Source organism: Cimex lectularius, unplaced genomic scaffold (assembly GCF_000648675.2).
Source record: "Cimex lectularius strain Harlan isolate CLEC.00 unplaced genomic scaffold, Clec_2.1 scaffold4, whole genome shotgun sequence".
NCBI lineage: Eukaryota > Metazoa > Arthropoda > Insecta > Hemiptera > Cimicidae > Cimex > Cimex lectularius.
The window spans coordinates 803,512-830,655 of NW_019392723.1; the positions used below are offsets into that span (position 1 = coordinate 803,512).

The 27,144-nt window shown below is 35.6% G+C and overlaps 1 protein-coding gene across 3 annotated transcripts in view; it reads left to right on the forward strand.

The window, feature by feature from the left end:
• Positions 1 to 2,301: 2,301 nt before the first annotated feature.
• LOC106672486 (SRSF protein kinase 1-like) overlaps positions 2,302 to 27,144 on the forward strand; it is a 37,784-nt gene continuing 12,941 nt past the window's right edge. For 2 of the 3 annotated variants that reach the window (XM_014403976.2, XM_014403986.2), the window contains exon 1: positions 2,302 to 2,873. In XM_014403976.2, coding sequence (XP_014259462.1) covers positions 2,338 to 2,873 — 536 coding nt within the window. In that variant the 5' untranslated portion in view covers positions 2,302 to 2,337. Of the gene's footprint in view, positions 2,874 to 14,297; positions 14,552 to 27,144 lie in introns of those variants that run through there. The other variant, XM_014403995.2, reaches the window with a different exon arrangement.

Here is a 27,144-nt window from a genome sequence, read left to right on the forward strand (position 1 = left end):
CTAAGATTTTTCTTTCAAATATGCTGACTTGCCGTCAGAAAATCTACTCTTGGCTGGATCCGTTTAGGCAGATAAACAGGAAAAAATTATACATCCAGGCAATAATATTAAAGAAATATTTGACAGTTACTATTGTTAACTCATAATTATACAGACAAAAGGGAAATTTAGAAATAATTAAGGTTTTTAGTTGAGATAAAAAAGTCAATGGCACGAGCGGGATTCGAACCCACGATCTTCGGCTTGATACGCCGCTGCTCTACCACTTCAGCTATCGTGACCTCGATCCACTCGGACACCAACTTCCCATCTCAACCACACCTTTTTGAATTTTCCCTCCTTTTTGCCATTTTTCAACCTTAATTAATTGTATGATATTAATTGGTCAAGCGGACCACGAAACTAGTGAATTTAATAGTGATTAAGATTTTGTCGTTTTTTTAATATGTTATTCCTAGATATGATATCGAGATCTTTATAGTTCAAAAAAAGGCTTTCCTATGTACTACGGCCTTTCCCTTGCTATTGTCAGAGATCTGTCTCCTCCAGACACAGCCAAAATTGGTCATATGTTGATTTTTTTTTTTTTAGGCTCTTCTTGTGGGTGTGGTATCGTTGTCTTCCTTTCCAAGGTACTACAGCTTTTTCCTTACTATTTAGGTTGGTTTATGTCTCCTCATACATAAACCACTGCTACAGTGAACATTGGTCCTCTGTTGATTGCCAGTTTTTTAAGTGGTACTGGAGAATCTCTTGTTAGGATTTATAAAACCTTTCTGTTGGGAAGGAATTCCTCTTTCTCCCATGGCTTCTTTTCAATCCAAGATTATAGTTTTATTAGTTATGGAAATACATAAGATTTGGGCTGTTCTTCCAAGGTTCTCTTTGTCCGCTGCCTCGTTACTCGAAATTCCTTCTAATCCTGGAACTCACCTTAACGTAAGGCTCTTTGTAGATTATAGTATTTATAGGTTATTTAGGCAGAAAACTTTGAGTTTATCTCGTAGGCTCGTTTTTCGTTTGTATTTATGTGCTTAGCTTTACACACTGGTATCATTGACGCTTCGGACCTCCCCGATTTTTTCTTTCGAGGTGCAGTGTGGTGTGCGTCAGGGTTGTTTGTTGGCCCGATATTGTTTCCTTTGTACTTGGACGACCTTCCGCTGACTCTTGAGTGTGGGATTCGTGTAGGTCTTGTTGTATGCTGATGATATCGTTGCTTTGTTAAAGGCTTCCGTGTGGATCCTTCCGGTTTTATCTCTCCTAGGATTAGTGATCTAAGCCCGCTGCCTTCGCACAACAGAGGGCGTGTTCTGCTGTTTCTTCTTCGTACTAGCAATATCTGCACAGGCTTGTCAATGGAGGACTGTCTGAGAGATAATTAAAAATATTAAGGGTTGCCATATTTTTTGCCACTCTCAATGTATATGCTTCCAGAGTCTGCAATGTCCTTCTGTCAGTTTAGTCCTAATAAGTTTAGTAGTGCTGTTGGTTTATACGGTGGTTCTTTAATGAACTTTTTCGCATGACCATGTCTCGGAATGCAATCCCATTTAACCGAGGTCTTATTCTTAACACATTATCTGATGGAAGAAGTAACATTTATTAATCACAACATCACAATATGCAACGTGACTCTTTTAAATTGATGTGCAAAAGGCAGCTGAGCTTTATGACCTTCAACTAAATGTCTATGACTATGTTACATTAGGTTTTTTACTTTCCTTGCCGGCAGTTCAATTGGTGTCGAAGAATTAGAGAAAAACCCGCTGTCTGGCGGATCCATGATTTTGGCAGTTTGGTACGCCTGAAAGGGTTCAGGGCAGAAAGGTGGCCTGTTACCCCAGGCAAAAGGGGTAACAGGCCACCTTTCTGCCCTTGTTATTTTGTTGTTTTTACCAATGTCTGACAGGGTCTGCTCAAGCTCTATCCACGCTGTCACATCCCGAGTATCACGCACCTTACGGTTAGGCCTCAGGCTGCCTTCTCAAAACATTTGTTTGTGGTGGAGTGCTGGCCATAGTGTTGTGACCGAGAGAAAAACATCAAAAATTCATTAATGTATAATGTATAAATTAATTTTGTAAAAAGTGCTGTATGTTAATCGTATTTGTTTACGAGCGTTGGCTTATAATGGAGGTCGGCTACTAGTTTAAATCCGAAGGATTCGTTTTTCCCGAGATTGGCACGATTAGCTCGATCCGATCCAGAGGAAAAAGTGGAGGTAGTGTGAAAATGTTTGTTTAACTTAAAACATCGGCACATTGCCAAGGGTTGAAGACTATATTTAGAACAGGGATAGAGTTTGAACCAGTTTTGCAGTGAGCCGTCGAAAGAATGGGGCCGGCGGATCCATTGACGAAGCCCGGTTTTAACTATTCGATCCACTACGAGTGGTACAACTTAGACGGTGGTGTTTCTCTTAACAATTCCGTCCGGGTGATTTGGACAGAGGCGGAAAGCCGTGCCGTGTGCGAAATGTTGCCAAAAGAAAGTGTAGACGAGTATCCGGAATATACCATTGCCGACGATCTGCTCGTTTACGACCATTTGATACACAACATCGTTCAAATCGTCTCGTTCGCCTCGTTAGTGCTATGGCTCGCCAAAGTCCACAGCAAGAAGTTTGCAAGAGGATTTTCCGTGACGCGTGTTCGACTAAAAAAGTGCGATTTTGGACATAGTGAACCGAAAGCTTTTAGTTTCGTTCCAACGCAGGAGGAACCGTCTCAACGAGCGTCCAGCCAGACGCCTCCGCCTCCACTGCCTCCTCCGCCCTCACAGCAGTCGAAAAAACGATCTTTCTTCAAGAAAAAAATCGTAGTCGAAAGAAGATGCGTTTCCGCTATCGCTGTACTTCTTCCTCATCGAAGGTATTTCTCACAATAATTAAACAGACCATCAACTCGTACAAACAAAATCATCTCCACTCAGCACAAACATCCTGTTATTATATGGTGTAGCGCGAAAAACGGTTTCTTATTTTTGCACCGCAGGTTCAAGATAAATGTAATTAACAAGAATTGCAAAATTTACTGAGGGTATTTCAAATTTTTGTTCTCCCATCATTTGACATCTGCCCGAAAAAATTAACATTTGCGAGATTTTGTGAAGAGGTCGCGATGAACTTGTAGTTTGGTAATTTCGGGTCATTTCAGTATTCCTAACCTTGCTGTTTTTACCTTTTTCCGAAACTAAGGATGGCGAGAAGCAGAGTCGCGTCTGACAGAACAAAACAGACAGGATAGTCATACTAACACTATCGTAAAGACTAAAATTAACACGTTTTGATATTCTCAACCTCGCTGTTATTAAATCATCCAACTCTGAAGATGGAAGAAGCCGAAACACGTTTAACAGAACAAAAAAATGAGGATAAGCAGACCAAAATGATCGGAAACGAACAAACAAACACATTTTAATCGTACTAACCTCGTTGTTTTTATTTTATCCCATGCTGAATATGGCGAGAAACCGAAACGAATCTGACAGAAAAAAACAGAAACACTTCTGACAAAAAAAGGGGGATAGGCAGACCAAAATGATCGGAAAAGGCTAGGATTAATACACTTTCAAATTACTAAACTCGCTGTTTTTACTGTATTCACCACTGAGGATGTTGAGAAGCCGAAACGAGTCCGACAGAGAAAAACAGATAAAATAGGCAGAAATCTTAAACGGCCATAACTAACTCATTTTAATCTTCATAATCTCGCTGTTTTCACTTTATCCACCATTGAATATCGCAATGAGCAGAAAAGCATCTGGCAGACCAAAATTATCTGAAACGACCGAACTACATGTTAATGTTCGTTCAATACAAGCACAGGCGTTTTAATTTCTAAAAAATAAATAAAAAATTGAGTCTTCATTTATAACAGCATTAAATAAACTGTGTTTCTGTTCGTAATTCATTAATAAATAGAACGAACATTATTCAATTCCAATATGCGCCTTTTGTGGAACGCCTGATTATTGAAAATTTATTTATTTCAATACACTTTTATTGTAAGACTCCACTTGACTTCAGCCTATTGATCGGTGAAATTAAAGAATCCTTTTCATCTTATCTATACATAATTAGTCAATTATAAATAAATCGTTTCGATTTACAAGCTTCTACAGACGTACTCAACCGTCAGCGCTGATAAATTCATTGATACGATAAAACTCAGTATTAATATATGCCGAAATGAATTAGCGGGACATAAACAGAGCTTCAGTAGAAAAACGGCTTTTCGCAAGCTCATTAACATCTATTTACATAGATGCGCGTCAGATAAACCGCCCTGTTGGCAGATGGAAGTTGTTTTTTATAATCCATTTGACGTCAAGGGATCTCAAAACGTGGCTACTTGATAAATTAACGTTTCAAGCTCTATTTGATTACCCGTATGCTTTCAGGAATCGAAAAATATCTTTTTCTGTGTTTTATTGTAACGATGTAATTGAAGTTTATTGGATGTTTTTTCCTTCTAAAATGTGTTCAATTACTATTTGCTTTTCCATATTTGTTTTGTTTTATTTACTCTTCCTACTCGGAAAATCAAAATAAAACTTTCTAAGTCTGTTAATGTCGGCTGGTAATTAGATGGACGATGAAGGTTGGCTGTGTGCTCAAAGGTCATGTTAAGAATTCGATAGGAAAAAAGTAACTTTAGGCATTTTTAATTTCTATGAAAAGTTTGAAAAAGAAGTTAACCGCTAGCACAAAATATAGTCTTTATAAGAAAGGTATTGGTTGTGATGAGAAGTTAGTGTCCGAGCGGATCGAAGTCACGATAGCTCAAGTGGTAGAGCAGCGGCGTATTAGCCGTAGTATACAGCCGTGGGTTCGAATCCCGCTCCTGACACTGACTTTTTTATTTCACCCAATACTTTCATAAAGATTAATTAATTGAAAAAAGTTATTGGTCAATCGGACCACGAACTGTAATGGATTTAATAATCAAACTAGTATATGTTCACGAAATATAGTATTCAACAGAAAAACTAGTCGTTTTGATCTACTAATTGTTAAGCTAGAAAATTATTGTTGATCAAGACACCAGTGATGCCTGATGTACCAAATTTTATTTAAATCCGGTTTATTTATCTCAACCTCAAAAAGACTCTAGTTGCCAAAGTAATGACGAACAAAATACCAACAAAATCGTTTAAAGCATGTGAATATAATTTACCTAGTAACATAATTTTCGACTGTCCCTACAGTTCACAGTTGACAATTTCAGTTCGTAGATCCTATAAGCAAGCTGTCGTCTAACTTTTATCAACTATATCTTGTCCATTTCAGACTTGTACGTCCTACATTTCTAAATTTTATCTCAAGATGTGTAAATAGATAATCAGGTCATTATTCATCAATGGCGTTGTGCATTACATACTGTATTTTTTTGCAAGTTTATCGTTATTATTGCTGGTCCCGTTATCTTTAAACAGCATGGCCTGTTTTCAGGTGGAGATAATATATTGATGAGGCAAATATTGTGTTGAAGCCACGAAAATAAACAGTTAATATGAAATGGGCAGGCAAACAGTGCTAAGAAATAAGCTGCGTTGTAAATAACATATAAATACATTTCGCATGTTTGTTTTTGTTAACATTCTATAACACGAACCCACGTGTTTATCCGCAGTTTGATCGTCCCTGATCAATAATTGGTCCGCCTATTCTCGCTGTACAGTTTCATGTATATCGATACCATCAATCACATGGGCATATCAATAATTGTTTATATAATGGAAGATAACATTGCCACCGACCATTATACGATTGCCATGACTGTTTAATAAATAAACAATGAGCTGAAAATAATGTCAAATTTTTTGTAGCTTTTTTTCGGACTAATAACTTAACTTCAAATTAACATTTTTTAATTTTTCCTTTAATTTCAAATTAGCCCTTTTTAACTTCAAATTAACGGTTTTTTATTTTTTTAATGTCAAATTAAACCTTTTTAACTTCAAATTAACATTTTTTAAATTTTTGTTTTAATTTCAAATTAACCCTTTTTAACTTCAAAAGAATATTTTTTTAAAATTTCAAATTAACCATTTTTAACTTCAAATTATTCTTTTTAACTTCAAATTAATCATTGTTTACTTCAAATGAACCCTTTTTAATTTCAAATTAACCCTTTCCTTAAAGCATGAAAAAACTAAAGATATATAAGATATATATACATATACGTAAAATAAAATTCCTGTACATTTTATATATAATTGGTCTCTTGGAAGACCATATGAAACTTAATTACACTTACAATTAAAAATTATACATAAAAATATGATTTTTCTATTAAGTCGAGATTTTTAAACAAAACTAAGGGCTCCGCCACTCTCTTCGTTCGCCAACCCCCGGACCGCTCCCTTTTCTTACATTGCACGCTCAACCCCTCGCAAAAAGCAAGCAGGCGCGAGCTGCCGCTAGTTTTATATTAACATATATTTTAAATAAGTAAAAAATAGCAACTCAAAATAAATAAACTGTTAATAAATAAATAAATAATAAAATTTTAAGTGCGCAAAACAGAAGACCACATTGCGCGACGGAAACGACGAGGAGGCAGACCCAGAGCTGGAGCAGAAACCATCATACACACCAACTTCGCGAGTAGTCGACGAAGGCAAAGAAATGGTGGACGAGACTTATCACCCAAAAAATGTTAGTTTTCTCTGTTTAATTACTTTAAAGGATGTGGAAAACTCCTTGGACTCTTTTTCCGGAGACGACGAAACCAAGAACATGACGCAATAGATTCAGGAGTTTGAAGATACGGCGAACTTATGCACAATGGGACGAAATTCAGAAAATCTTCTACACAGAAAGATTGCTCACTGGATCAGCCAAAATTCACAACGCGCCTGTCATGACGAAATCAGAGGCACACGGGGTTAGGGTACCAGATCCTGTCTGCATAGACGGTGGAGGGTGAACAACCATCTCTACTAAGGGGTAGCAGAAATGTTCCTAGGTTCAGCCCCTGCTACATTGGGAATGGACTTGTAGTTATTCGTGGCGAGGCCTCTGGCGGGTACTTAGAAAAGAGGCTGTTCTTCTATCTGTGACCTTCGCCCGAGACTCGTGTATGACCATCGTTATTAACCCGGCCTCACGGGATACGAAGGATCGGACCATCGAAGCGTATAGCGTTGAGGACGCTCAGACTACGCTGACGGAGTCCCTCGAAGGCGTAAGAAGTGGCGGATGGGAATGGGTACTGAATCGGTTGCTGCTACACGACTGGCGGCTTTTACCGTAGGCAGTCTCCTCTAGGGGGTGGTTAGCAATTCCACTTTAAACGAAACCGCGGCCGGAGCGAATCCGGTAGTTTCTACGCTGGGAAGACTCAATACTCTGAGAGATAGAGTGGTCTTCTCTATCTAGGGAGTGGGCGGGAAACCAGGCTGATGTATTTCGGCCTTGGCACGTGTCCTACGGTACGATGCTTAATGCGGACCCGACCACTGGGAACGGGCAAGCGGAAAGCGAGGTTTGTCTTGGCCCCTCGGGGCTGGGCGGACGTGCGTCAGCTCTCATCTTGATAATCAAAACGTCCGATAAGGTCTATGTGCCAGGTGCGGACGTTAAAGATCCTCATTGTCCTTTTCAGGACGACCAAGTATACGGGAAAGCAATGTCATGTCGAAACCATCCCTCAGAGGAGCCGTGTCTTAGTTATTAGGGACCACGGTAACAATGAGCGGTAGATCAGGTTAGAGGCTTGGGTGTATCCCGAGAAGGTGAGTTGGGCCTTGGAACGTCCTTTTCTTTCAATCCAATTCCCGGGACTTGGAGAGTGGGTACCCCTAGGAGACTCCAACAGACCCTCCCAACCCTTGGTTGCAAGGGGGGGGGGTTCCAGCCACTATATAAAGGTGTAGTGACGCACTCTCACTAGCACAGCTATATTCGTTGCCCTGGCGCGCATGATCTCCTTAAGCACACACCCCTCTCCGTGCTTAAGTGTGTAGTAAGATAGGACGAAGGAAGCGGATAGAATGCGATGATGCAAAGACTACACCTACCTAGCCCCTAGAAATGCGTTAAGGGAGTTGTTGGCTTGCGAGCTGGTCGCGGACGGCAGGTGCTAGATCAGCAGCACTCGAGGGTTAGGATACCAGATCCTGTCTGCATTGACGAGGGAGGGTGCTTAACCAGCTGTACGACGGGATAGTGTCTTCAGTTCCAAGCCCAGTAGAGTGCTATGTGAGAATGGATTCGTCGTTGTCCGTACATGAGACCCCGGGCGAGTACTAAGAAAAGAGCCTATTCTTCGGTGGTGCTGTGATGAGCGTCCTTTACCGAAGGCAGGTTCCTCTAGGGTGGTTAGAAATTCCACTTTAAACGAAGCCGTGGCCGGAGCGGATCCAGTAGTTTCGACGCTGGATGGGCCCCTTCACTCAGGGAGATAGAGCTGTCGTCTGTATCTAGGGAGCGCGTTGGGAGACCGGCTGATACATTTCAGTTAGTTTCAGCCCTTTCGAGTATCCCTTTACGCTTGCGACACGATTAAGTACACAATGTTGACCCACTCCTTCGGATGGGGAAACGGGAGAAGTCGGCATGTCTGTTTGATTAGTCTGTGGATGTGGTGGCTTCTACACTGAACCTCACTGTGTTCATACTATCTACCGTGAGCGGAGGTGAGTCGCTGCAAACTTGAGAAACTAAACGTGTGATAAGGCCCATGTGCCAGGTGCGCACGTTAAAGAACCTCATAGTGTAAGACATTTCGACCCCCAATGGGAAACATACGTCATGACAAAACCCTGAACGAATACCTGTATAAAATGTTGGACCTTGCCAAGCAGGGAAATGTCGAGTTAAAATGCGTCTTCGAGTACATTATAGACGACATTAACGACAACCCATGAACAGGCTGTGCTGCGGAGCGAATTGCCATAAGGGAATTTAGGGAGAATCTAAACATGTACGAAAGTTTGAAAAAGGCAACAAAAAAATACATGAAAAGAAGCATGAGCAGCAGATGAAACAACGGCCAGGTAAAGCCCCAAGATTTCCCGATATGCGACAATAGCAAAATATGTTATAACTATGAGAGGGAAAGAGTCATCAATCTCGAGTTTGTCCAGACAAAGAAAAAGTTTCAAAGTGCTTCAAATGTAACATCTTCGGACACAAAGGATTTGTGGAGAGCTTTGCAAGATATGATAAGAAAAGGTATACTTCTTCTCTATGGCCATGCAGACAGTTTGGATGTAAAGAAGGACAGTACAGAAGACGCCATAACAACACCAATAAATGATGTCCATGGCAATCTTCTTTGATACAAGGACCGTTCGACAACGTAGAATGGAGCCTACTTCTAAATGAGCTGAACGAAAAAATCTGTTCTCCAGCAGCAAAGAATAAAGTGCTTGGCGTTCGTAGACGACCTTACAGGGAAACAAAAAAAAAAGAGTTGGAACTAAAGCGGCAATTGTAATAAAAGAAGTAACGGAATGGACCAAAAAAAAGAAAATTATACTAGCTCCAGACAAATGTCAAACTCTACTCCTAAAAGGTAATATGTAACAAAATCGAAAGTTATAATCGAGAAAAAAATAATTAGTACGAGCAAAACGGTAAATATTTAGGAGTGGAGATAGGAGAACGTTTGAATTTTACTCCACAAATGATTGCGTTAAGGGAAAAAACAAGATGTGATTCGCTAAACTAAAACAATTATCTAGAGCAAGTTGGAGTATGGATGGAACAACACTCGGCACTATACACAATAGCGTTTTCCACCCCTTGGCTACATCTGATAAGACGACCAAAGCGTATCGTACATCAAATGACGCTCTCCAAGTTATTACCAAACTCCACAGTCGATCTGCACCTCATTTTGGTGACAACCTGAAGAGGAAAAAAAAGGGCCAACTGTCGGAAATACAGGGCTGTGATCCAGAGACGCTCGACTCCAACATGGAATCGACGATCAAAGCCAAGATGAAAAAATGGATCCTTGACTACTGGCAGAATCAATGGTCCCACAGCGCAAAGGGCAAAACCACTTTTGAGTACTTCCCAACAATACAAGTACGAATGTCATCCTTGTGGATTAAGCCCAACTTTTGGCTCTCCAAGTTTCTGAGTGTCCGTGGAAACGTCATACTTGCCCAGATTCCCTTATTCCACTAAACCAACTGAGAGAGCTGCTAAAAAAAACGTTCCAATGTTGGCCACCAGAAAAACATAAGCTTGTGATAGACAAGGAAACCTACGAACTATTCCACAATACTTGTGACTGACATCGAACAAGAAGCGTACTAAAGATTGAGTGAGGTAAGAAAAAAAAATTAAATATGTATTTAGATAGTTAAAACGAGAGGAAAATCTGGTTGTTTCCCTCATTTAGGTTAATATTAATTTAAAATTTGTCTTTGTTTAAAATTTGTAAAAGTTTCAAGTATGCACATATGTTCATAATATACCGATATATGTTAATAAGTTTAGCTCCTATTTATATTATTTATTTAATTAATTGTTGACAAAACCTATATGTATACACATGTGAAAGAAAAACAACAGGGGTGTACCCACTTAGTTTATTTAAATTCAAAGCTCGTTTTTAAGTCCCTTTCCCCTCCTAATTCCTCAGCAATCAGCTAAGAAATAGACGGAAGCTTAGTCTCAAAACAACAAATCCCTTGCGCCCTTTTGAATTAAGTTAAGAGTATGGCGTGTCCACTGGTATAGGGACTCCCTTTGGGAAGCAGGAGGAGGATAAAATAAAAAATAAAAAAAACTATATGGACATGATTATCTGGGCACGAGACAAGAACGAAGCAGTAAAATAGTTGAAGTTGGTTCTGCAAAGATATGAGGAATATATAAGGAAGATAAATTGGAAAAATGTTCTTTCTTCAAATCATCAGTAGTATAACTTGGACATAAAATTAGTATCAACCGCATTTCACCGTAGGGCTATAAAATAGTAGCGGTTAAAAAGTTTCCACTTCCACAGATCAAGAAACAAATACACAGTGTTTCCATAGCCATGCTGAATTTTTTCGCCGGTTTATTAAGAGCCCTTATAGCTAGGCCGTTATCATTATTGACGAAAGAAAATTCACAATTTGTTTTCGGAGATGAACAGAGACTAGACGTTGAACAATAAAAAAACGACACGGTCATCAACTCAATTTAATGGTAACCCGAATGTTCTTATGATAAACTTCCGTAACTTCGCAAATTTTGATCCGTTATTAGTGAATTTTTTTATACGATTGGTCTTAAATAGCTGTTAAATACTTTATAAAAAAAAGATATAGTCCTCGCGGAAAATCTTTTAAAATTTTAATACGAACAAAAAATTTCAGATTAGGCTTATTTTGTAGAAAAACCTTCCTCTTTCCAACGAGATATAGGGTGAATTGCTACTCGTGCTACAAACTTCTCCAGTAGATTCTTCACCCTAAAATGAACAAAAAAGTTCATATTGTCCATGGTCCGATTCTCAACCATTTCAGAGTAATTTCGCTTTTTATCGATTTTGAAAGATATCACGTCCTGGCGTCGGAAAATCGTGATATCTTTTAATCTAAACATTTCTCTGAAAATCTAATAGCACCGTTGAAATTCCCGTTAATTTTTCAATAAGAAGATGACGGTGGCAAAATGTTTGGGCTAATTTTTTGTGTTTTATTTCAGCCAGAACTACAAAAAGAGTGGAAAATTGTGTAAATCGGAAAGTGTATAAAGTAATCCAGAGTTTCTAATTTTAGTCTCAGAAGGCAGCAAATTTGAGGAAAACTACCTGATTTAATAACGCTTCCAACGCACTCGTCATTTTCTTATTTAGTGGTTGTGAGACCAAGATGTTGATGACAAAAAGAGAAAAAATGGTGGTTCAAGGATTGCTAATGTTTGAGAGTGACTTGCTACTCGTGCTACAAACTTCACCAGTAGATTCTTGACCCTAAAATGAACAAAAAAGTTCATATTGACCATGGTCCGATTCTCAACCATTTCAGAGTAATTTCGCTTTTTATCGATTTTGAAAGATATCACGTCCTGGCGTCGGAAAATCGTGATATCTTTTAATCTAAACATTTCTCTTAAAATCTATAAGCACCGTTGAAATCCCCGTTAATTTTTCAATAAGAAGATGAAGGTGGCAAAACGTTTGGGTCTTTCTTCCTTGACCTTCTAGCTGTTTGTAAACTTCTTAAGCATTACATACTAAATGGGCATTAAATTAAATTAAAAAATTTCAATGGAATTATGATTTTGATTCTCTCTAAAAATTAACGGGGATTTCAACGGTGCTTATAGATTTTAAGAGAAATGTTTAGATTAAAAGATATCACGATTTTCCGACGCCAGGACGTGATATCTTTCAAAATCGATAAAAAGCGAAATTACTCTGAAATGGTTGAGAATCGGACCATGGACAATATGAACTTTTTTGTTCATTTTAGGGTGAAGAATCTACTGGAGAAGTTTGTAGCACGAGTAGCAATTCACCCTGTATATATTATTAACATGGTTTCTTAAAATTTAAACTGAGAAAATAGTGAGAAAAATGAAAATATCTATTAAAACGTTGTGTTTACCCTCCCCCTATCTTTTTTCTGTTTCTACATCATTACAATCGTATAGGTCCTTTTCACACTCATGCTTCAGCCAAAACATTTTTACCATTCGAAATGAAAAATTTGTGTCACAGGCGGGATTCGAACCCACGAATTTCGGCTTGTGGCATGGGCGATCGAAGTCACGGTAGCTCAAGTGGGAGAGCAGCGGCGTATTTAGCCGAAAGTCGTGGGTTCGAATCCCGCCTGTGACACATTTTTCATTTCGAAAAAAATTGTGTATAATTAATTGAGTATTTATATATTTAATAGAAGCTGATAAAATTTAGAATTAATCTAGAATCACACCTGTGAATCGTGAAGCTGATAAAATTTAGTATTATAGAGATATTTCGGCAGAGAAGCTCTCAGGTATCAAGAGCAGGCCATAGGTGGCCCTCGGAGGATCTGGCCCGTAGAAAAAAGGTCATCCTCACCCTATGAAGGATAGGCCATGCATGGTTGATACTAGAGAAAGGTTGCCTTGAGATGTTCCACCCAATTGAAATGAAACCTTTGGCTCCTTATATAGGAGCGCGAAAGAATGCTACCTGACATGAAAATTGTTCTTGAGCACGGATTCTTGGAGGAAACAGGGTTGTTTGGTTGTATATAGTGCTGATATTGTTGTCTAAGCGAGTGTTGAATGTGAATGTATTTATTAGAGGGAATGTGCAGTGTGAGAGGATCCATGGCGGAATATGGAGAACCCCCATCAACATACACTTAGTTATACAATAGGTGACAATACACTTAGGTTTTAATTATACAATTGGTGAAGAGAGTGAAGGAGGAGTATCAAAAAACTCAAGTATATGATCGCGTTGGGGTTGAAATGACCTACCTGTAGGTAGCCCCAGGAAGCCGATGTCTAACCCCGGACTGTCAACAAGCGGGGTGGGTGATTCTTGGTAACTTTTTGTAAATTGCATACTGAAATTGCCGATGGACTTATTCCATCACAAACACACTTAAAAATACTCCAACGTTCACGCTAATAAATACATTCGCTCAAATTAAGACCATTTACGCTTATCTGGTTCAGGAATCGAATCATCTTCATATTATAGCCGATATCGTGCTTTTTAAATTTGTTTAAAGTCTGCGGGCAAGCCACACCTTATTGACTTATTGTAGTAATTGTTTGTTTCGTTATTGAATAAATAGGGGACCCGCGGTGGTCTAGCGGTTCCGAGTTCGAATCCCGGCATAGCTCTGGCTTTTTAAGTGAAAATAATGTGAAAAACATATTGCAAAGTGGTTTGACCCCTCGCCCGAGAGACCACGTTGGAGGGCCCTCCTCCCTGAGCAGAATTACTTTACAAGCCTACTCTACCATCTACTTAACCTGATTTTTTCCAAGGAGAAGCGAATCAATTGAAATACTTTTAGCACATAGTTAAATATTTAAATTAATTTATTGTTGTTGTTTTTTTAATTTACTACAGACGTACTTTTGTAAAAAAATATAAATTTACATAAGCCAGTCAGAACGAAGGTATATATCTCAGTTAATAATATTCTGGTAAAATTATTGCACAGTCTAATTATTTAATTACATACTTCACTGGCACGTATAAGTATTTTATTTTTGGTTGAATCTTGTAGGAATGACTTAGTTGAGGTACTCGAATGTAACAGCTGTTCAAGGATTCTGACGACGAAGAAATCGATATACCAATAACGGAATTGGTCACGAGAATTTTCTTACTTTTTATTAGTCAGTTCACGTCCGTCGATCTTGCAGCACGGTCCATCGGATATGCCAATCTACCGTGTTGCGAAGGCTCAAGTTAAAATCCCTACACGTACAAAACTGAGTCCTCGGTCTGGCTCGGCGGCGATCACGGTTCGAGTTCATTTTAAAGCGATATGAATTTATTTTTATGAACGAAAAACTAGCCATGGCATCAATCACTGATACGACAAATAACAATATTGCCAGCTGCAATTCAAATGATTTTTTTCGGTTAGTAACTAAAGTTCATCTATTATTTCAATTTTTTTTCTTTTCTGTTAGTACTAATTTTTTATTTAAGTTAAAATTTTTGAAATACCATTTCAATTTAATTATTTTGAACAATTATATATATATTTTTTAAAGTTTTGTTTAGATTTGCTATATCGTGTTGTTTGATATGAAATGTCTGTATTCATGGTAAAGATTGCTTTGATGCTAAACACTATGAAATCAAAATCATTTTAATCAATGTTTTTTTGCAAACAATCATTTTAATCAATGTTTTTTTGCAAACGGAAAAATTCGGAGTTTTGGGAAGAGATATAGCCTGAAAAAGCTTTTTGGACATGTGAATCATTCTCAGCAAAATTTTCCTTTAATTTAGTTAAAAACTGATCTGTGGGAGACGTCACGAGATTAAGATGGGGAAGAACTTGTAGCTTAGCTCTTTTAATATATCTTCACTCTTCCTTGAAACATTAGGTCTGGGGTTGTCATGTACGACTTTAGGGCCCTTCCAAATTTAGCAATAGTTATTCTCTTGGTTTTTGATGCATTTCGTCAATTTCAATGCAGTGGGTTGTACATCTACTCAAAAAGGAATAAAGAATGTCTTCAGGTATAGGCATCAGGTGTTTTGCTGGTTTTGTCATGTATCCTAGATTTTAATCTATATTTCAATGACCTGACAGATTCTGACTCATATAGCTTTTTTCCGTCAAATTAGCCCTTTTAACATGCAAATCAATAAATTTTAACTTCAATTTAACCCGTTTTAATTTCAAATTAAACCTTTCTTTAAAGCCTGCAAAAAGCTTAACTGATGAATTTTTCTGTTTTTTTCCAGATTTATTTAAAATATAAAAAAATTCGAATAAATATAACCATTTATTTTTTATATTTAATTGTAGATAACTTTAAACGTTTATTTTAAATTTATTTTGTGGTATTTATATAAGAACCCAATTTAAATTTTTTTTTACTTTTCTCAATTTAAAATTAAAATCCTTTATCATTATATTTATTTAATATTCCATAACTTTTAATTTTAATAGTAATTAATGTTTATGTGGCACTTATTTTATATAAAAACTCATTTTATACTTTTTTTTAGATTTCAAATTCAACGAATTTTTTTTTATATTTAATTTTATATAATTTTTAATTATAATCGGATTTTTTCTAAGAGTCCAATTATTTTATATTTAACGAAAATTTGCAAATATATATGGATTTAAAATGTTAAAAAGGGTTAATTCGAGCCTAAGGTTAATTCCAACTTAAGGTTAAGAAGAGCTAGTTTAGACGGGAAAAAAATATATATATAATCCATTTTAATCAAAAGAAGAATCCTGTTTTTATATTTAATATTATATAATTTTTTAATATTTTAATTGAATTTTTTCTAAGAGCCCTACTTTTTTATATTTAACAAAAGTTCCAAATATACATGAATTTTACTTTACATGCTTATATTTCATATCATTTCCGAAGTTTTTTCATTCTTTAAAAAGAGAGTTAATTTAAAATAAAAATAGTTTATTTTAAATTAAAAGGGTTAATTTGAAATTTAAAAAAAGGTTAATTTGAAATTAAAAAGGTTAATTTGAAATTAAAAAGGTTAATTTGAAATTAAAAAGGGGTAATTTGAAATTAAAAATGATTAAAATCGAGCTAAAAAGGGTTAATTTAAAATTAAAAAGGGTAATTTGAAATAAAAAAAGTTAATTTGTAATTAAAAAGGGGTAGTTTGAAATTAAAAATGATTAAAATCGAGTTAAAAAGAGTTAATTCAAAATTAAAAAAGGTTAATTTGAAGTAAAAAATGATTAATATGAAGTAAAAAAGGATTAACTTGAAATTAAAAAGGGGTTATTTGAAATTAAAAATGATTAAAATCGAGTTAAAAAGAGTTAATTCAAAATTAAAAAAGGTTAATTTGAAGTAAAAAATGATTAATATGAAGTAAAAAAGGATTAACTTGAAATTAAAAAGGGGTTATTTGAAATTAAATATGGTTAAATTGGAGTTAAAGAGGGTTAATTTGAATTTAAAAAGGGTTAATTTGATAAAAGGTTCATTAAAAAAGGTACATTTGAAATTAAAAATGATTTATTTGGAGTTAAAAAGGGGTTAATTTGAAATTTGAAATTAAAAATGATTTTTACAGTTAAAAATTGTTAATTTCAAATTAAAAAAAGATTAATTTGAAGTTAAAAAAGGTTAATCGAAATTAGAAAGCTAATTTGAAACTGACAAGGATTAATTGGGAGTTAAAAATGTGTAATTTGAAATGAAAAAAGGTTAATTTGAAGTTAAAAAGGATAATTTGTAATTAAAAAAGTTTAAGTTGACGGAAAAAGGTTATATAAATCTATTTTTCATCACAAGATCATTTTTCGAGAAAAGGTTTGGTTATTGAAACGGTTTGAGCTGGGGTGAGTATGACAATTCACTTTTGGAAAAAGATAGTTCTACTTGGCAGCTATCCGGATTTCGAGCATGAGATACCCATCATCAGGCAGAAGATACAAACACATCTAGCAACGTGAATTGTAAAAATTCAAACTACAACTCACGCTGAGAGACGTTTTTGTATCTTCTGTCTGATGATGAGTACTTCATACTCGAAATCCGGATAGCTGCCTAAAACCTCTGTTGAGTAGAACTGTATTTGCCAAAAAGTGAAGATTTGGTTGTTTATTTAAAAAATAATGAAATGAATGTCTCACGGACGCTCAGTGGTCTCATGAGGTACCCCCATACACATGTCTCGAAGCCCAGTGACGTTTTGCTGTCTGACCTGACCAAGTTTAAACTTATAAAAGAATATAAAAGGAAATCGCGTGTCTCCATTTTTATATTTGAAGGCTATACTTAAACATGTGTAATGAATAGACGAGTTAATCATTAATAAACAAAAAAATAAAGGATTAACTGTTTATAATCTGTATACATGTTGGTAGTAAACAACAGGAAACCGCTTAATCTTGTATGAATTTCTAAAATAATCAAAAAAGTGATTTTTTAATATGAAACAACCCAATATTCTTACAATTTTATGTTCAATTTTGTCTAAATGCTCAGATGTTAAATGTCCAACTTAGTCCGATTTTAAGGGTGCAATCTTTGTAAGTAAACGGGTTACTTTGACGATCAGACGACCTTTAATTATCACCGATGGCGTCTGGATGAGAATACAAAAGGAGAACTTCCATCCGATCTCTTTCTGATAAATAAATAGATAAATTTATTATTTTTAAATTTTACAATTAATTTTGAACGTGATGAAGCTTGCTAGGCAGCGTTGTGCCAAACTGTTCTGAAGAGGGGAAGCTTAAGGACAGTACAATAATAACTTCTATAAAAGTGTTTGGAATATCAATGATTTTGCGCTTCATGAATATGGGATGGGACAATCTCAAAGGTATCTCTTTTAACTTTCAATTTAACACGTCACAATCTTCTCGATACGCAGTTTATATTTTTTTATAAATAATTAAGATTTAGATTCTATCTACAAAGAATGAAAACCGTAAAAAAAAGTATTTATTAACAATTTGTCCTAGTGCAAAAATGTGTTATTTGTTCTTTATTTACACGTATGTTTGTCGTAAAAATCACTTTTTGCCAGTAATATCGATTAATAACTACACAAAGGAAATTAGGCCTTTCCAGAAAATAAATTATAGCTCAGTGGATTAAATTTCTGTGAAGTCGTGTTGAGTTTCTGATCGTTATTGATTAATTTTAGCGCGCCTACCCTTGCGCTTCGTTGACAGTAGCTTAAATCCGAAAAAAAGCATTAGATCGAAATTGTTCAAACATACCCGAAACAGCATCATGTGTGTTCGGTTTAGTACACAAGCCAGAAAAACGATGAAACAACCTAGTCTACAAATAAAGCTCAATAAAAAACATCCAAAATAAGTGATAAATGTCACCTCTGATCAACAACAATTCAAGTCCAGCTTAATCCGTGACCATCGATCAGTGTTATAAAGAAATAACAACAATATTCACCTACTTTAGATCATGTTAAATAATTACTACAAATAAATTATACGTTTTTACTGATATCACAACCTTTCTGGCAATTGTTTTCTTCATTCTTTAAAAAATTATAATGAATTAATTTCATATATGATTATTTTACTTGTATGTGTATCCCCACCAGCCTTAGTCGCATTAATTATATAGTTTTATTCTAAAGAAGAAAACAACGAATTTCGAGACGTGTTTTTAGCAATGAAGTGTCCAACTTAGTAAAACTTTTTAGTAAGTTACGACTGTGTTTTTAAATTAGGTTTTCTGCCATTGTCCTCCATGTATTTCAAACTTATTATAACAAAATAATATGTAGGATCGAATACTTTGCTTGTCGTTCTGTGATTCGGTCATTGTGTATTTCATTATCAACAATACACTGACTATGGGCTGGCAGCCAAATGTAATTTTGACGTAGTGGCCGAGCAACAACAAGAGAAACAAAGTTTATACTCGTTTTGTGTACCATGAAAAAATCCGTAAATACATTTTTTTTGGCTGAAAGTAGAAGAGCGCAGATTTTAATGAAACGTTTTGATGATACTAGGTCGAAAACTATTGTACGTTAGTCCGAGCGTACGTGCCAATTTTAAGAATCAAAAAATTATATTTTAAGTAATTATTGTTTCTTAAATATAGGTTTCTGTCTTTGTTGTTGGTGTATTTCAAGGTTATTGCATACAAATACCTCGCAAAACAGGAAAAGAATCAATTTGCGAGCGAGCAAATTCGAGCTAACTAAAATACAATATTATTTTACGACCGAGCAAAGTAGTTTAAAATACATATTTTTTGGCGAGAAACAAAGTTAATATTCGTTTTCAGCACCACGAAAAACCCGTAAATACATTTACTTTTGGGAAAATCAAAAATAATTTTTTGTATCACATTTTTCACCTTATAAGTAGTAGGCTCTGATTTTGGTTCCAAAATCACAAAAATTTCTATAACGTTAAAAGAACTCAACTTTCTTAATTTCAATCTTATCTTTCTTACATATAATGATTTAAAATCTAAATTTTTTTAGTCAATGATCTTATTGACATAGGCTGAAAGTAGAAGAGCGCAGATTTTAATGAAACGGTTAGATCATACTAGGTCGAAAAAGAATGTACCTACTCTGAGCGTACTTGCCAATTTTAAGAATCTAAAAAATTATATTTTAAGTAATTATTTTTTCTTAAATACAGGTTTCTGTCTTTGTTCTTGGTGTATTTCAAAGTTATTATTGGGTTGTCCGGAAAATAATGCAGGATTTTAAGTTTTCATTAAAAAAAATCTATATAAAATATTCTGTTTACGTTTACAGGATTACTCATTTGTATGAATGTCAACACTTATTAATCCTCTTCCAAATAATATTGTTTGTTTACCTCTGTAGCATTCCGCTACTTGGAAATAATTCAGTCATCCTTATAATGTCAAAGCGAGAATTTCGTACGATTTTCTTTTACGAGTTTAAACTCGGCCGAAGCGGAGCCCAAACGGCTAGAAACATTAACCAAGTCTGGGGCGAGGGTTGTGTTAATGAGTGCACTGTGCAAAGGTGGTTTAAAAAATTTCGGGAGGGAGATTTCAGCCTTGAAGATGAAGAAGGTCGTGGAAGGCCTTCCTCTCTTAATGATGATGTTCTGCGATCAGTGGTGGAAGAAAACCCCAAAACAACTGTTCGAGAACTTGCAGAGCAACTCAAAGTCAGTAAAACGACCGTCGCTGACCACCTCAAGGCGATTGGAAAAGTGAAAAAACTCGAAAATTGGGTTCCACACTCATTAAACGATCGCCAACAAAATCAGCGCTTTGATGTTTGTGCATCACTTCTTTGTCGAAACAAAAATGACCCATTTCTGGCCAGAATTGTTACATGTGACGAAAAGTGGATTCTGGACAGTGGCTCGACAAAGGAGAAGCTCCAATACATTTTCCAAAGCCCCCAACTCATCAAAAAAAGGTAATGGTTACGGTATGGTGGGCTTCATTTGGTTTAATACACTACAGCTTCTTAAATCCTGGCGAAACCATCAATGCTGAATCATACTGTAACCAAATTAATACCATGCATCAGAAATTGGCAGTAATGAAGCCCTCTTTGGTCAATCGGAAAGGGCCCATTTTGTTGCATGACAACGCTCGACCACATGTGTCACGTGTAACGTCACAAAAATTATTGGAGCTTGGCTATGAAACTTTGCCTCACCCACCCTACTCTCCGGACCTCTCGCCTACTGACTACCATTTTTTTAGACACCTGGACCACTACTTACAACACATAATATTCAAAAATCAAACGGAACTGGAAAATGCATTTATTGACTTTATCAATTCTAAAAATTCTGAATTCTACTCAGACGGAATTAATAAGTTACCAACACGTTGGGAGAAATGTATTGAGAGTATGGGAAATTATTTTGATTAAAGAACATTGCTTTAAAGTAACTAGTTTCTTTTTTTTTGTTTAATACCAAAATCCTGCATTATTTTCCGGACAACCCAATATATATAAATACTTTGCAAAAAACAAGAAAAGAATCAATCAATGTAAAAATGATCATAAAAATCAAGAGTAAAGTAGTTTACATATTTTTTTGGAGAGAAACAAAGTTAATATTCGTTTTCTGCACCACGAAAATCCCCAGACTACAATTTTTAGAGGCAATTAAAAATAATATTTTTCTCACACTTTTCGACTTTGTTCCGAAATCACAAAAATGATAATTACTTAAAAACGACTTAACCGTTTCACATGAAACTTTTCAGACGTTTAGACCCTACGGCAAAAAATGGCATAAACTTGGTCTCAGTAAACATAACAGAACCGGATATAAAAAATAAAACATTTGGGTTAGTTTCTGTTGAGTTCATCCTTATTTTTCTCATTCATAATGACATAAAAAGTAAATGCTGTTGAAATAGTTACGGCAATGGATGTATTGGGTTGTCCGGAAAATAATGCAGGATTTTGGTATTAAACAAAAAAAAAGAAACTAGTTANAAACGTAAACAGAATATTTTATATAGATTTTTTTTAATGAAAACTTAAAATCCTGCATTATTTTCCGGACAACCCGATAGATCATAAACTTCTTTTATTTTGCCTGCATACTCAAATTGTAATAAATCGGACAGAGATTTTGATACTTTGTTCCATTTTTAAATAGTAATTATGCCAAATATTCGTGCTTTCTCTAAAACTAACATTGGTTTTCTTCTTTAATAAAATTACAATATTTAAATTGTAACAACATTATTTGCGGTTATAGATTTAGAAAAATTTCAAGAGTTCGATGTGAAATATTATCTCTTACCAACAACACGCCCAATGCTTCAAGTTTATTTCTTTTTACGTTTAAATTATATTCCACCTTTATTGCCAAAACATTCGATGATCATAATAAGCTGGCTAATTTGTGTACTCATGAAAGCGTGAGGTACAAGACTTGTTGGATTAAGTTCTGGTTAGAAAGAGCGCAAGAACTCGAAGATCTAGAGTACATCAACCATTTCAGTATAAACAAGGCTAGCTTATTTTTTGATTAAGAACAGAAATTATAAAGTTCAATTATCAACCCTGGAGACAAAATTGTATTTACCTTTGCTCGCTATGCAACTATAATGTCAATGAAACTGTAATGCATTTTCTGGGCGAATGTCCTATCCTGGCAGAATTTCGTTTACTTTTATACAACCGGAGATCTTTGTCACATTGAACAAATTACTGAGATAAGTGTTTATCCTTTTTAAATGGAGACAATTGGTATAATTTTTATTCATATACCGTGACTACTTTAAAATATAAAACGTTTTTGGTGGATGAATTTATTTTAATTGTCTCATTTTATTAAAAAATAATATTTTGCCTAATTTTAATATGCTTAGGTCTGCATTTGGTATTTACTTGAAATGCAAACTCGACAGGCAAAATCTAGTCTATTGTTATTATTAATTATTCCAATTAATTGTTCTTTTTATCTAAGGTTTTTGGTTGGGACGAAAAATTAGTGTCAAGGGTGGGATTCGAACAGCCGACCTTCCGCTCAATAGGCCGCAGCTCTAACCACTTGAGCTATCGTGACTTAAAACCTTAGATTAAAACAATAATTAATTTGAATAATTAATATGGTCAATTATGACCACTAAGGAAATGTGGATTAAGTTTTTATTAATCCATTTGTATTTAGTGGACTAATTAACAAATTACTTCTTTCAATTAATTTTTCTTTTTATGTAAGGTCTTGGTTGAGAAGAAAAAGTTAGTGTCACGAGCGAGATTCGAACCCACGACCTTCGGCTCAAAACACGTCACGACAGCTCAGGTGGTTGGAGCAGCGGCGTATTGAGCCGAAGGTCGTGAGTTCGAATCCCGCTCGTGACACTAACTTTTTCATCTCAACCGAGAACTTGCATAAAAAGAATAATTAATTGAAAGAAGTTATTATTAATTCAATTAATTAATCTCTATGTAAGGTATTGGTTGAAATCAAAAAGTTAGTGTCACGAGCGGGATTCGAACCCACGACCTTCGGCTCAATACGCTGCTGCTCTACCACTTGAGCTCTCGTGACTTAGATCGCCGAAGGTCGTGGGTTCGAATTTCGCTCGTGACACTAACTTTTTCATCTCAACCAAGAACTTACATAAAAAGAAAAATTAATTGAAAGAAGTTATTATTAATTCAATTAATTAATCTCTATGTAAGGTATTGGTTGAAATCAAAAAGTGAGTGTCACGAGCGGGATTCGAACCCACGACCTTCGGCTCAATTCGCAGCTGCTCTACCACTTGAGCTATCTTGACTCGATCCACTCGGACACTTAATTATAATATTAATTATAAGTAATAATTTTTATTATTATAATTAAATTCACTATTCTGCTTCTAAACGATTGTCTTTCCGTTCTTCCCAGAACTCTGAAGCAGCGGTCCGTAAGATAATATTTCAGGATAAGGTAATAAGGATTGGGTAGGAAGCGTGTAAGTGTATAAAGCATGCCCGGGTGCCAGACCCTATCAAAAGCCTGCGCTACATCTAGGAACGCACCGAAGCGCTACTTTTTATTCTCTAGACCAGAGGAGATAGTGTTGATAACTCCGAAACTTTGTTGTATCTTGGAAGGAAGAGTACGGAAACTGAGTTGGTGAGAAGGAATAATTTTATCAGTGTTAAGCGCTTTGAAAGGAGTCTTTCGAGTATTTTGGTCGTTGCAGGAAGAAAGCTGTAAAAGGTCTGTAAGAGGATATGCGGTTGGGAGGTCTGTGAGATTTAGAAATAAGAATAAAGACGAAATATTTCCATAAGAGAGGGTAATAAGTGGGTCGTAGGATAACATTAGAATAATGTAATTAAGAAAACTATGGCTTTTGTGGGAGGCTTCGAAGTATGGTGGAGGTAATTAGATCATCCCAGGGGATTTTCTATTTGGAGATTTGTTAATGTTCAGTCATATTTCAGAAGAATAAAAAGCGTCGAGAGGGTGATGAAGAGGATGTGGATAATAAGGATGAAGTCAACAAAAACTTCGTAAATGTTTTATTTTTTAACTCCGTTTCTGATTTATTTACGGAGGTCAATCCCATTACGTCTAATTTATAGGGTTCCAAACCTCTGTAAAGTTTCCTGTAGATCAGAACAGTCGTTTCAAAGTTATCACCATTTTTGTGATTTTCGAATACGATTGGACGCATTTGGAAGGCAGAACATTTAAGAAATTTCCCCCAAAAATTTGGAAACAAGAGTTTTTCGGAGAACGAATATAAACTTTTAATTTAATGTAACTACTTTGAGTACACTGCCTTGGTTATTTATTGAAGTTAGAAAGCTTTGTAACCTTTATAGAAGTCTTTTTTTCCTTTCTCTTTGTACTATTTTCAGATATTTGGAAAAAGTAAAGTACTTGCATCTTGATTCTTTAGACGTGTATAAGTGTGTTGAACTCGTATCAAAAACCCAACTGACCTCGTTTCATCAACTCATCGGGTAGCAACTAGTGGATCTATTTTGACAACGTTAACACCGTAAATTCGCTATGGACAACCAACTGTCCGTTTGCCAAGTAGAAAAAGGTTTGCCAAAAAGGTCATATTTGGTTGAATTTCGAAGGTACGGTTCTTGTCGAGTCGATAATCACTACAGCTCAACTCAATACCCAGTTAAAGTATTCATTCATTCTGGCTGTAAAAACTTTATTCAGCTGCATGGTAACCTGAGTCTTCAGAGTATTTCAAAATCCAAATGGAATTGGGACTTCCTCTCATCGAGCAGCCCTGACTAACCATGGCTACATTTTACCAAACAGGACCGTCAGGACTCGAGAATTTATTTTGGTCAAGTCATTTATTTTGGTATCGGAGAAGGTATGCATTTTTTGAAGAAAAGTGAGAGCGGATTTTTGAAAAGAACTGTATGAGTTTTGAAGTTGTTTGGTAATCTGTATTACGTGATACATCGTTGGACCATTAAAATCTCTTTGATTCTAAAAGCTTGAAAGAAAATATCTCGGGTAATTTGGTGGATAGGAAGAGGATATAGCGAGGACATTGGCACTTTAGGCGTTTTATAGGATTGTTGGGAAGGGTTCAGGATAAAAGGTCTTTAACTTTGGGGTAGAAATGAGATTCCAGGGTTTACGGAAGCATCGACTTCTTACGGTTTCGGGGACAGATGGGATTTGAAAGTCTGTGTGGATAGTGAGAATGGATTAAGTAGGGAGATTGGGTCCCGAAGGATATACAATGAATAGTGTTCATTACGTACTATTTAATGAAAGTAATTTGAAGAATCAGTTTTTTTGTGTTTTTTTGACCTTACTATTTAAGTATTGGTAACATGATGTTTGTTGATCGGCCTGCAGATAATCTATATAGGGTTCCAATCTTCGTAGAGGTCATTAGATAAAAAAAGAAGACCAAATGTTGGGTTCACCGGGCTTTCGGCACCTTATAGTGCCATCATCAGGGCCTATTTTATTGCAAATTCTAATAAATACACAGTAACATACAATTAACAATTAATGTAATAAAGTGATGTACATACTTTCCCAAGAATGAAGAAAACGATTAATATGTAAAACTATTATAAGCGTTTTGGGTTTAAGGTTATGGCCATATGGCCAGCATTCTACATGTTTGACGATGAAAACAGACATCTACGTAAAATTATATGTAATTATTAACATAAATATTTATATTTGACAATGAAAACAATAATTTATAGCAAAGTAAAACAATACCTCGCTAAAAGTCCATATGACTAGAGGTCCATCTATTTTTTTTTACCTGTAAGAAATTGCTAGTCAGAACAAAAAAAATATTTATGTGGGTATGTAACGGACGCTACATTCGTCGTTGGACAAAGCATCTGCCTGGGCGAGATCTTCTCAACTTAAAACAATGCTTTTAAGAAAAAAATTAATAATTAATTTTTTACTCAAATTTATTGTTTCATCTAAAAATCAATTAAAAAACCTATTAACTCACTCGACACATAGGTTCTGGAAATTTTGGCTTTTCACACTATTTTCAACTGCGGCGAACCGGCTTTCTTTATTCTGTTTTCGTTTAACAGGTCAGCAGCCAACAATACCGGAGAGTCGTGCAGGTTTAAAAGAAATTCCGCCCCTTAATCTAAGCATATTGAAAATGCGTATGTTTAAAATTAATTTTATATCGTCCAGATGAAGTAATCGATTTAAAATATATATTTTATATATTATTTGTTAAATTTATCTTATTGCTGTGTTGAGTATATATTTTGGGAGATTTTCTCTCTGGGACTCAGGTACCAGGTCATAAACGACCAAACTACGTTTTGACTTTGTACGACTATTAATATATATNTTAATTATTTTCTCAAATTCTTTCGCCGCGTTAGCAAATCGCTTCGTTCTTCCTTTTGCCAAGATGGAACAAGCAATAGTCTTTTTTTTTGTTGAAATTCTATAAACTTATTTCTATTATTAACAGGTTAATTATTATATAAATTCAAGACCTCTTCACCCCATAATCACTCACACTGAGTGCCACAATTGGTTGATTTCTCTTGGCATGTGTTTCGGGGTGCAGCGCTGGTACTAAAGTCAGTGCTGGACCGTATGAAAAAACGTTTTGTAATATATACAGGGTAAGCATATAATAATTTTAAAAAATCCAACTTTTAAAGGCATAAAAACCAAAAATTGTTGATACAGGGTCGAAGAAGATAAATCCAGCTTTAAATAGTTGCAATAGCGGTGGTCATTGGATAAAATCCAGAATAGATATACGGTCAAAACTATCTTTTGTACATGAAAACTGTGTGGCAACAAATGTGTGGTGATTAGTGACCGTTAATCGATATTTATTTAGAAATCGTGAGATGCGGTCTGGTGTCATGTAGGTTTCAGAAAAACATTTTCTTTATCGTGCCAACGTTTCGATCTTTATTGAGATCATCTTCAGAGCCTGTGGCAAGAATGCATCGCCCCAGTTATGTTAAGACACACCTAGTGGATACACTCAATGATTAAGGTCAATAAAAGTTTTGAAAAAATTCATCAAAAATCAGTTGGATTTTGCAACGT